Source organism: Bos grunniens, chromosome 20, assembly GCF_055505025.1.
Source record: "Bos grunniens cultivar Pamir isolate PY7600 chromosome 20, Bosgru_T2T1.0, whole genome shotgun sequence".
Classification (NCBI taxonomy): domain Eukaryota; kingdom Metazoa; phylum Chordata; class Mammalia; order Artiodactyla; family Bovidae; genus Bos; species Bos grunniens.
Window position 1 is genome coordinate 69,780,955 of NC_141184.1, and position 11,539 is coordinate 69,792,493.

General features: G+C 40.2%; 1 protein-coding gene across 6 annotated transcripts; it reads right to left on the reverse strand.

Annotated features, from left to right (window-relative positions):
• Positions 1-645: 645 nt before the first annotated feature.
• Positions 646-10,013, reverse strand: C20H5orf58 (chromosome 20 C5orf58 homolog). Of its 6 annotated transcripts, none has more exons than XM_086361144.1 (4): positions 9,887-10,013; positions 8,797-8,870; positions 7,427-7,520; positions 646-913 (listed from the first exon to the last, which is right to left on the reverse strand). In XM_086361144.1, the coding sequence occupies exons 3-4, from the start codon at positions 7,518-7,520 to the stop codon at positions 768-770; spliced, it is 240 nt and encodes a 79-aa protein (XP_086217270.1). In that variant the 5' UTR covers positions 8,797-8,870; positions 9,887-10,013; the 3' UTR covers positions 646-767. The 6 variants fall into 6 exon arrangements, with proteins under 6 accessions (XP_086217270.1, XP_086217275.1, XP_086217271.1 ...); XM_086361149.1 differs by having other exon boundaries at positions 9,901-9,972; XM_086361145.1 differs by having other exon boundaries at positions 9,674-9,890.
• Between the last annotated feature and the right edge of the window lie 1,526 nt (positions 10,014-11,539).

Genomic DNA, 11,539 nt, shown 5'->3' on the forward strand with positions numbered 1-11,539 from the left:
TGACCTGGCCTATATCCCAGCCTCCCCAAACACAGCTGTTCAGAACCCATCTTAATTGAAGCTGGCCCAGTCAAGATCCTTCTCTGGATTGTTAAACACAGAGGCTAAGACAAAGGATCCCTCTTTTCTCTGGGGTCTCCAAAAGATAATGCTGTACACCCACCTCTATTCTCTTCTACCTGTTACATGACGTGATGAGTTTTTAACAGGAAAGGATATAGACCAGTGCACAGAAACAGAACCAGGGCAGAGAGATCTGATGAATTAGTGAAGGCCCTGAAATCTATCCCAACCATGGACTTTCAAGTCACATGACCTAATAAATGATTTGTTTGAGTTGTTTTGGACACTTGCTACCAGGAGACACCTGATTAATATAAACCCATACATTTATAATTTAGTAAGTCACATGACCTAATAAATGATTTGTTTGAGTTGTTTTGGACACTTGCTACCAGGAGACACCTGATTAATATAAACGCATACATTTATAATTTAGTAACTCTCTTTCAATCTAAGCCAAATTCAAGCATAGAGGATAGGATGAGCAGTGCTCCATGGCCAACTTCCTATGTAATACTCTTGCCACTGGTGAAATAAATTAGCCATTTCTTGGAACATTAAAACAAGAGCATGAAATGATTATTTACAATTCAACACATTTTTATTTTTTTAATTGAATATATTAGTAAACTCAATTCTCCTAGAAATGAGTTAATTCAACAATAAAAAGTCACAAATTTACAACATATAAATAAAAAATCAGATTAAAAACTATCAGAAGCAAGGGATAAATCTGGCATTTTAGACTCTTCAAAGTGGGGGCTGTTTCTTTCTGTTTCCTTTAAGTCATCTGTCTTCACAGGATGACTAAAATGTAGGGTCAGGTCACAAAGCAGTAACTGGGAGAGTTCTGTGTAAAAGAAAAAAAATTAATAATATGAGACACTATATTGTAGCACATATGTCGCAGGCAACTATTATTACTTTAAGTTGCTATTTCCTAATTATTAATTTAATTTTTAAGTGATTATTGCTTAAACCACAATTTAGATGTGCCAAATTTTGATTTAGAGTCAAATTTATACACTGCAAAATAAACATGATATAGAAGCTTACTAGAAGGGTTCTTTAGCTAAAACTGTCAGCTGTTTTACTTCATTGCAATTTGATTTATGCAAATTTATGTATTTTTTAAAATTACTAGTTTTATCTGCTACACATGCATACAGTATAAAGAATCAAATAAAGCATGTGACAAAAAAGAGCAGTTCCTATCTCCCAGAGGCAACCACTTTTGATGTTTTTGGAGCTCATTTTGTTTTTGTGGGTTGTGTGTGTGTGTGTTGCATTTTTGTTTATTTTGGGAGGGGTGGTATTTAACCTCCATATCTCTAAATGATATTTATATTTTTTCTCAATTTTAGGTATTTGCTTCTGACCACAGAAGATTAAAATATAGCTCTTTCCATTTATCCCTATTCCCCCAATATATTTGAGTATAATTTTTCTTAACCCAGTATTTAATGTCTAATTTTTTTGATTACATATTCTTTACAGTTGAGTCTTGTAGGACATTTCCCTTCCTGCAAGCTTCCACCCAACCACAGTTAATAATTGTTTCCTTTTTTCATTGCTTAATTACCATGGATGTATTCCAAATTTCCCCAGTTGGGTAAACCTCCTCCCTGTATAGTCGAGAGCTTTTACTGCTCTACTGTTGAGAGTCTCTCCTCTCCTAGAGCCTTCTCATCAGCTCTAGTTTGGACTGACAGCTCTCTAGAAAGCCATACAGTTCTCACCTTGGGAATTCCCTTCACCACTATCCAATGGACTCCCTTCACCCTTCCCTCGTGTGGAGTATCTCTCTTCCAGAAGCTCATGTCTCTCTCTCTCTGGGTTTTTTTTTTTTTTTTGGTCTATTCCTTTGGTGGAATACAACCAAGGTAACTTTCTAAGGTAGGGAACTGTACAAGTCTGAAAGTTTCTGTCTCTACACCAATGCTTAATAGATTGACTGGCTATAGCAATCTAAGCTGGACATCACTTTTCTTCAGATTTCCAAAGGCAGCGCTGCGCTTTCTCTTAGCTTCCAGCCTTTCTATGGGCAAATTTCATACAAGTCTAATTCTTAGTCATTGTTTCTCTTTAAAAGATTTAAGAATCATTTTGTTTTTCCAGTGTTCTGAAATTCTGTAGTATTGCATTTTAGTACAAGACTATTTTTATCTACTGTGCTGGGCTCTTTCATTGTAAAAAAATATCCTTCAGCTCTGGAAAATTTTCTCAGATTATTTCTTTAATGACTTCCTCCTCATTCATTGTCTGTGTTCTTTCTTTCCAACACTCTACTTATAGAATGTTAGACTTCCTTGTCCATCTGTTTTTTTGCTCTGCACTCAAGGGAATTTTCTTCACTTAATCTTTCAACCCTTCTCTAGAGTTTATTTCTATTGTCACACTTTTAATTTTGTTCTCCAAATATTTTTATAGTATCCTATTCCTTTTTCATAAATGTAGCATTTTCTTTTACTTCTTTGTAGATATTAATGATAGTTTCTTAGAGTTTTTAAGTTTCATTTGTAATCTTTTCCTCCTCACTGATTGAATCTACTTATTGGTTCCGTCTCTGCTTTTCATATTAGATGTTTTCCTCAAACATCTTTTTTTCCATAGTTGTCTGCTCATATTTAAGACTACTGTACCAAAAAGACAATTAGAATTTCTTTCCCATGGCAATTATTGTGTGCTGATCTGGCTGGGTGTTTTGTTGAGGAAACTCAGTTCTGAGTATCTTTAGGTCTTTTCTCTTAGGCTTAGCAGATTCCTGAAAGGAAAATCTGCCTGAGTGTATAAATCTGGCTGCCAATGTTTTGTAGCCAAGTGGGGAGAGAAAGCTATGGATTTTGTAAGTCAATATTAAAAACTGTCTTAAGACCCTTGTTTTTAGTACTACTATTTCCTTCAACTTGTGAGACTGTTGTGTAACTCTGGGAAAGTTAGTTAATCCCTTTATATCTATTTCTATATCTGTAAATGTCAATGGTAATATTTCCAACCTCATAAGGTTGTTATAGCAATTCAGTCCATTTACGTAGAGCTCTTGGAAGAGTATCTGAATTATGGTAAATGCTGTAAGTGTTGGCTATTGACATTAATACTTCTGGGAGAAAGTGAAGGTAACAGAGTGTTTGTTTAATCTTCCATATTTACCGGAAGTCTACCTTCCTAGTCCGGCTCTATTAGGCCTTTGTATCTTCACTGCCTCCCTATCCCACAACTTTTCAGGAAAACATTGATCATATTTATTCTATTTTACTTCATGAAAGAATAATTGCCAAACTAGAACAGTCAATCTAGTTTGAGAAGAATCTGAAGCTTCTCTAATTGTTTTAAATGAGTGCAAGCATCCAGAATCAATTATTCATTTAATAAATGTTGGCCAAAAGCCTATTATATAAAGGCACTGGGTTAAGTGCTAGGAATAACCTTAAGAGATGGGGTAAGTGAGCAAACATACAATAACAATATAGTATGATAGGTGATATGAAAAAGTATAAGAAATGACATACTGGCTTAAAAAAGTTTTCCAATGTAAGTAACTGTGACTAATAAGTAGCAGTTAACCTGGTTGACTATGCCAAAGCTTTTGACTGTGTGGATCACAATAAACTGTGGGAAATTCTGAAAGAGATGGGAATACCAGACCACCTGACCTGCCTCTTGAGAAACCTATATGCAGGTCAGGAAGCAACAGTTAGAACTGGACATGGAACAACAGACTGGTTCCAAATAGGAAAAGGAGTACGTCAAGGCTGTGTATTGTCACCCTGCTTATTTAACTTATATGCAGAATACATCATGAGAAACGCTGGGCTGGAAGAAGCACAAGCTGGAATCAAGATTGCCGGGAGAAATATCAATAACCTCAGATATGCAGATGACACCACCCTTATGGCAGAAAGTGAAGAGGAACTCAAAAGCCTCTTGATGAAAGAGGAGAGTGAAAAAGTTGGCTTAAAGCTCAACATTCAGAAAACGAAGATCATGGCATCTGGCCCCATCACTTCATGGGAAATAGATGGGGAAACAGTGGAAACAGTGTCAGACTTTATTTTTTGGGGCTCCAAAATCATTGCAGATGGTGACTGCAGCCATGAAATTAAAAGACGCTTACTCCTTGGAAGGAAAGTTATGACCAACCTAGACAGCATATTCAAAAGCAGAGACATTACTTTGCCAACAAAGGTCCATCTAGTCAAGGCTATGGTTTTTCCAGTGGTCATGTATGGATGTGAGAGTTGGACTGTGAAGTAAGCTGAGAGCCGAAGAATTGATCCTTTAACTGTGGTGTTGGAGAAGACTCTTGAGAGTCCCTTGAACTGCAAGGAGATCCAACCAGTCCATTCTAAAGGAGATCAGTCTTGGGTGTTCTTTGGAAGGACTGATGCTGAAGCTGAAACTCCAATACTCTGGCCACCTCATGTGAAGAGTTGACTCATTGGAAAAGACTCTGATGCTGGGAGGGATTGGGGGCAGGAGGAGAAGGGGATGACAGAGGATGAGATGGCTGGATGGCATCACCGACTCGATGGACGTGCGTTTGAGTAAACTCTGGGAGTTGGTGATGGACAGGCCTCCCTGTCCAGGCAATTCATGGGGTCGCAAAGAGTCAGACATGACTGAGCAACTGAACTGAACCAAACCTGGTGAGGTGGAGGTAGGGAGGCAGCCTGTGGAGGTGGAGTGGGCACTTCAGGAGAAGATGCATGTAATAATTAAGGCACAGCCACAAAAAAAGAGCAAACATGTAGATATGCAGATAGTTCAATGTGGCTGGAATCTGGAATGTGTAGGGAATGAAGAATGAGGTAGCAGAAAGGAGAGGTAGGCAGGGTCTGATCTGAAGGTCTTATAGTCCATTCTAGGAGGTCTGGACTTAGTCCTGAAGACAATGATGAGCCAATGAGCATTTTCAGCAGATTTATATTTCAGAAAGGTAATCCTTGCTGTTGAGATTGCTTTTGAGAGATGATGAATTAAGCAAAGGTAACCCTATTCCTTTACATCAGACTCCTCACAGCCTCTGTTAATATGTACTGTGAATTTGTGACAGAATTATCTAGCATAAAGCCCTTCCCAAAATTATTTGATCATCAGTTCACTGATTCCATTTATAATATCTATTAACATCACCTGAGACAGCGGTGTTCCCGGATCAGTCCATGAAGCACTTGGGAAATGCTTCAGTCAGTTCAGTCGCTCAGTAGTGTCTGACTCTTTGTGGCCCCATGGACTGAAGCACACCAGGCTTCCCTGTCCATCACCAATTCCTGGAGTCTACTCAAACACATGTCCATTGAGTCGGTGATGCCATCTAACCATCTCATCCTCTGTCATCTCCTTCTCCTTCCGCCTTCAATCTTTTCCAGCATCAAGATCTTTTCAAATGAGTCAGTTCTTTGCATCAGGTGGCCAAAGTATTGGAGTTTGAGCTTCAGCATCAGTTCTTCCAATGAATATTCAGGACTGACTTCCTTTAGGATGGACTAGTTGGATCTCCTTGTTGTCCAAGGAACTCTCAAGAGTCTTCTCCAACACCACAGTTCAAAAGTGTCAATTCTTCAGCACTCAGCTTTCTTTACAGTCTAACTCTCACATCCATACATGACTACCAGAAAAATCATAGCTTTGACTAGATGGACTTTTGTTGGCAAACTAATGTCTCTGCTTTTTAATATGCTGTCTAGGTTGGTAATAACTTTTCTTCCAAAGAGCAAGCATCTTTTAATTTCATGGCTGTAGTCACCATCTGCAGTGGTTTTGGAGCCCCCCAAAATAAAATCTCTCACTGTTTCCACTGTTTCCCCATCTATTTGCCATGAAATGATGGAACCAGATGCCATGATCTTAGTTTTCTGAATGTTGAGTTTTAAGCCAACTTTTTCACTCTCCTCTTTCACTTTCATCAAGAGCGTCTTTAGTTTTCTTTGCTTTCTGCCATAAATGTGGGAAATGCTTAGGAGAATACATGGAAAAACATAGCAGGCACTCCCGACTTGGTGCCTAACTAACAGCCACTTCCCTCTTCTTCCTGGGGCACAACTTGATTGCACTTGAGGTGATCCTCTCCCCAGTTTCAGCAGTACGTCCTGACTGGTCTAAACTGGTTGTGGCAGTCCTAGTCTCCTTGTAGTAACTGCTGTAGGATATACATGTGGTGCAAATCTGGCCAATGAAAGGAAAGGGAAAATGTGCTGGAGGGATCTGGAGAAAGGGTTATTTAAGAGACACAGGCAGAGAGAGCATCTGTATATGATCATGTCTGCAGGTAATGACCACGAGAAGTGATAAACAGAGTGAACATAACAGAGCAGAAAATATGAAAACCTAATACCTGATGAAACCTTTAAAACCCTGAATTAACTTTAGGGTTGCCCAACCTTGAATCTTATTATTATTTCTTTATTGCATAATAAATGTTAAATTGGTATTTTGTTACTTGTAGAATGGTCTCTTAACTGACACAGAGGCTGTCTTCATATATCAAGAGTTGTCATAAGAACAATAACTACATATTCAGTGATTTTCATGGTTAGAAAAATGACCAATGGGTGAAAGGAATAGGGAAAAGATTTCAGCTAGTCCATGATGAAAAACTGTCTAATATAGAATAGACTGGTAACAGAGTTTTCCAACACAGAGAGAGTTTTTCCCAACACAGGAAATGTTTGGTCAAGAATAGATGAAATATTCAATCACAGAAATTCTACATACCTGGAATAAAATTACAGACTATTTCTGTAAGGTGAGTGATTAAATATCATGATCTATAAGGTCTAATCCTACTAGAATCATCAATTCACACAATCAAGCAAACTTACAAGTTTTGACTTAGAAGGAACTTTAGAGACTATAATGATTAATGGATAAAGATACTGAATTTTGCAGACTGTGACATCACTGTGTAATAGTTTGTTGAAGGAAAGGATGGGGAGTAAATTTAGAGGGGTTAGTTAGACATCATAAGGTTTCTATAAGGAGGAGAATGGGACCACTGAGGATGAAATGGTTGGATGGCAGCACCAACTCCATGGACATGAGTTTGAGCAAGCCCCAGGAGTTGGTGATGGACAGGGAAGCCTGGCATGCTGCAGTCCATGGAGTCGCAAAGAGTCGGACATGACTGAGTGACTGAACTGAAGCTTTTTATAATATGTCAGGGATGAGAATTCAAGTCTGCTATCTTTCAGGTCAATGCTCAAACATAATGCATCTTCAGAGTTCATACTACATTGTAAACATTGCTTAAGAAATAGAGAAATCATAATGAATAGGCAAAATTCAGTTACACCCAGCAGAAGCACAAATTGACTACTCTATAACAATGACTTGCAAACATTTTAATTCAGTGATTCCTACTTACCATTCATTTTCTTTAGCTCCAAAGAAATTGTGTTAATGTTTTTAATTATGGCTTCCACATTTAGTTTATGGTCAGTAACATTATTCTTAATCATCTGGTTCAAAAAGAGAAACAATGTACAAATCAGAAGTATGTATGTATACTTGAAAAACACTCAAATTTTCAGCACTTCTGGAAGAAGAAAATCTGTTATTACTAAAATTTTAGTGAAATTATAGTTTCTTTAAATGGTTAGAATTCTTACACAGGAAGTCATCAACTTGTTACTATTTTTCCAACTGAAAACACCTCTAACCAGAATTCTTAGGATGAGGCTGCTTCTTTAATCAAACCATATCCATACAATGGAGCCCTTACAATGGAAATGCAGATGTCCCCATTCCAGAAATCCTCAGCACTTGTAAAACTACCTTGTGCCTGGGTGCTCTGTTGCTTCAGTCCTTTCCGATCTTTGCCCTTCTGTGTACTGAATCCTCGGAGAAGGCGATGGCACCCCACTCCAGTACTCTTGCCTGGAAAATCCCATGGACAGAGGAGCCTGGTAGGCTGTAGTCCATGGGGTCGCGAAGAGTCCGACACAACTGAGCGACTTCACTTTCACTTTTCACTTTTCACTTTCATGCATTGGAGAAGGAATGGCAACCCACTCCAGTGTTCTTGCCTGGAGAATCCCAGGGATGGGGGAGCCTGGTGGGCAGCTGTCTATGGGGTCGCACAGCGTTGGACACGACTGAAACAACTTAGCAGCAGCAGCAGCAGTACTGTATCCTACCAGGCTCCTCTGTCCATCAGATTCTCCAGGTAAGGATACTGGAGTGGGTTGCCATGCCCTCCAGAGATCCAACCTGGGTCTCCTGCGTTGCAGGAGGATTCTTTACTGCTGAAACACTGGGGAAGCCCATAAACTTCCTTACAATTTAGCAATCTCATAATATCTTCTCTAATTTTATTTATGTAAGCATCATTTTCTAACTTATGTTTGAATGACAGGGTCCATATATGATTTATTTAAGTACATATTAAAGCATAAAATAAGACACAATTATAATTCCTTGACTAAGAAGATGGCAACATGGACACTTCTACTTTAGCTTAGGGAGTTAGGGCAATGAACATTTTAATTCAGCTAAGATACATTAATCAACAGATTACTCCTTTATAGTACAAAACATATGTTTAGTCAGTTGTATCAGATATAAACATATGGAGATGTTTCTAGGTCATTCACTAGAAACTAACCTTAGTCATTCAAATATCTCAAAATAGCTTGAATAAACCACAATTAGTGCACACAACTTCAGAAATAAAGAGTATGGGAAGTTATGCCTTATGTTGGTTGTCAAAAAAAAAAAAAATGAGAACAAACTAACCTTGGAATCAATTCTTTGACCCTGCCTTTTCCTGAGTCAAGGAAATTTATCCTATTTCACTCACTTCAGAGCCACTGTAAAAGAAATAAATTGTTTGCTCTCCAGACAATAAATAAAATACACTTTGCATCCACCTACAAGCCCCTAGGTGCTCAAAATCAAATGGCAGCTATCTTACTTGCGTATAGCAAAGCCAGATATACAGGTCTGAGGAGAAAGTAAAGATGATAAAAAGCAAAGGAGGTGGGGTGGGGATGGCGCAGTTCAAGAACCTTAAAGAAATGAACGCAAAAATAGAAGTAAAAGCCCTGAGGTAAGTAGAAACTACCAAGAAAGTTGACCCTCCCCACTCTGGGTTTCAGTTATCCAGGACCCTCAGGTGTCCATAGGTAGGTGGGGTCAAAGGGCAGCGTGGCAAGGGGACCCCTTTGGACTAGATCGAGGCCAGAGCTGGTCACCCCTTCCCCAGGAAGCTCCGTCAGGCCATCACTCTGAGACTGGAGAGGCCGGCAGGAGGCGCTTCTCCAGGAGGTGGGACGTGGAGACCAGGATCGGGGCCCAGTAGCCCTGGAGCCCTCCATACATAGGCTGAAGGCATGAATGCAAGTCAGGCACTATCCCGGGACCAAAGGCAGGAGGCCAGGCCGTCCCCGAAAAGGGGGATCATTATCCTCTTCCCGTTCTAAAAGCCACGCCCTCCTTCTAGTCTGACGCCCCAGAGGAGCCTCAGGTCTGGGGCCACAGTCTAGGGTCTGAAGATGGCGCCTGTGGCAGCCTCGAAGATTCCACAGCCCTCAGGCTCCCAAACCAGATCGGAACAAAGCAAAACAGACTCAACGTGACCACCAGACGCGCCCGGACCCTCCCAGCCAACCACCTCTTCTTGACTCAACACACGACTGTGCCTGTGAGGAAAGCGGGCTCTTGGGAGCCACAGGTTGAGAGACTTTGCGAACTGCACTGGGTCCAGGCTGAAGATGCAACTTGAGGCAGCCTGGACAGGTCAACAGTCTTCACCTACACCACACAGACCAAAGGTGGATTAAGATTATTTAAAACCCAGTAACCCAGGCCAGCCCACAACCCCTACCTGTGGGGACGCACCAATTTCTCCCTGTTAAGTGGGGAGAGCGAGAGTTGGGCCGAGGAAGTGAGATTGGGCTTCATGATTGGTCAGTGTCCTTTTCCTGGTGCATCCTGGGAGTTGTAGTCCCACGCTAGGCCCCTGCAGAGAAAGTTCTGGCTGCGTGGCAGGAAGTGACTAGCACTACTGCGTGGGCAGAGGAGGACAGTGAGAAGGCATTTTGCCGACTGTGTGCCAGGCGCTGGGCTAGGTGCTTTACAGCTCTTGTTTGCCTTTAATTTTCACGGAATAGGAGTGTGGTTAAGGTCAGACTCTGGACTGAAACTTCTTGGGTTTAAATTCTACTCCAGCGCTGGTATAGCTATAGATGTCCTCAGCTATCATATGAAGATAATAATAACTACTATCCGTCTTCTTTTGAGAGTTAAGTGAGATAATGCATCACATTGGGCTTGGCAGATGATGTGCTCCATAAATATTAGCTATTATCACTCTTATAAATCTGTGCAGATGAGCTGAGAGGTATACACTGGTCTCTTGCCAAGTAGAGAAGTCGAGATTCAAGCCATCTCTGCTGGGTTCCAAGAGGAATTTCTGTCACCACTGCCTTTGAGTTGACTCAAAGATTTTTCTTGGTGCCCTCAGGAATTGCCTTAGACTTGATGAACTTCAGATTCAGATTCTACACAAGTCCACCTTCTCTAAAGCTGCCTTATTTGTACTTAGCAGCCTCTTGAACCAGTGGGTTCCCAACAACTTGCAACACATAGTCTGTTTTTATTTTATATCCCACCTGAAGGCTCAGATGGTAAACCATCTGCCTGCAATGCAGGAGACCTGGACTTGATTCCTGGGTCAGGCAGATCCCCTGCAGAAGACAATGGCTACCTATTCCTGTATTCCTGCCTGGAGAATTCCATAGACAGAGGAATGGTGGGCTGCAGTCCTTGGGGGTCACAAAGAATAGGACGGGACTGTGCAATGAACACTTTAGTTTTTTCACCACCTTCATTTTAACACTAGAATTTGCTGTCTGGTGCAGAGTTAGATGAGGAAGGGCGTAGAAGGGCTGAGCTTCTGAGCTTCAGTCCTAAGGACAGGTAGCTATGCGATCTTGGAAAAGAGTAACTTCTTTTCTCTGAATCTCAGTTTCCTCATCTGTTTCCTTGTGAGAGAGATGATGCCAATCAGTGTTTTCTAAATATCACTCCTTACTGGGGGGCTGTTACCATTGCTTGCCCTAGCTGTGTAACACCTGTTTTATTACTTTAATATTTTAAATTTACTTTCATTGACATTTAAATTACTTAATTTTTTTAATAGCATGGAGTTCAGTATGATAATTTAGTATGGAGTAAAAGTTAATCTGAAGTTCATCAAGTTTAAGCAGAGGAAATAGGGAAAATGAAGACCATGTAAATAAAACAATCATCTAGATATTTTACTTCTTGATGACCCTAATCCTGAAGCCTTATCTCTCTGTTAAAATGTGTTAATATTAGAGAAATATTAAAGTTAGTCTAGTACACACTGAGACTTTCTTCTTGATGTAGTCAGAAGAACTGAAAGAGATGGATGGGGAATAACTAACAGTGTGATTACACATTGTTTAATGTCTCTGTACCATGTAAAACCGCTCTCAGATCCTTAGTATTATAT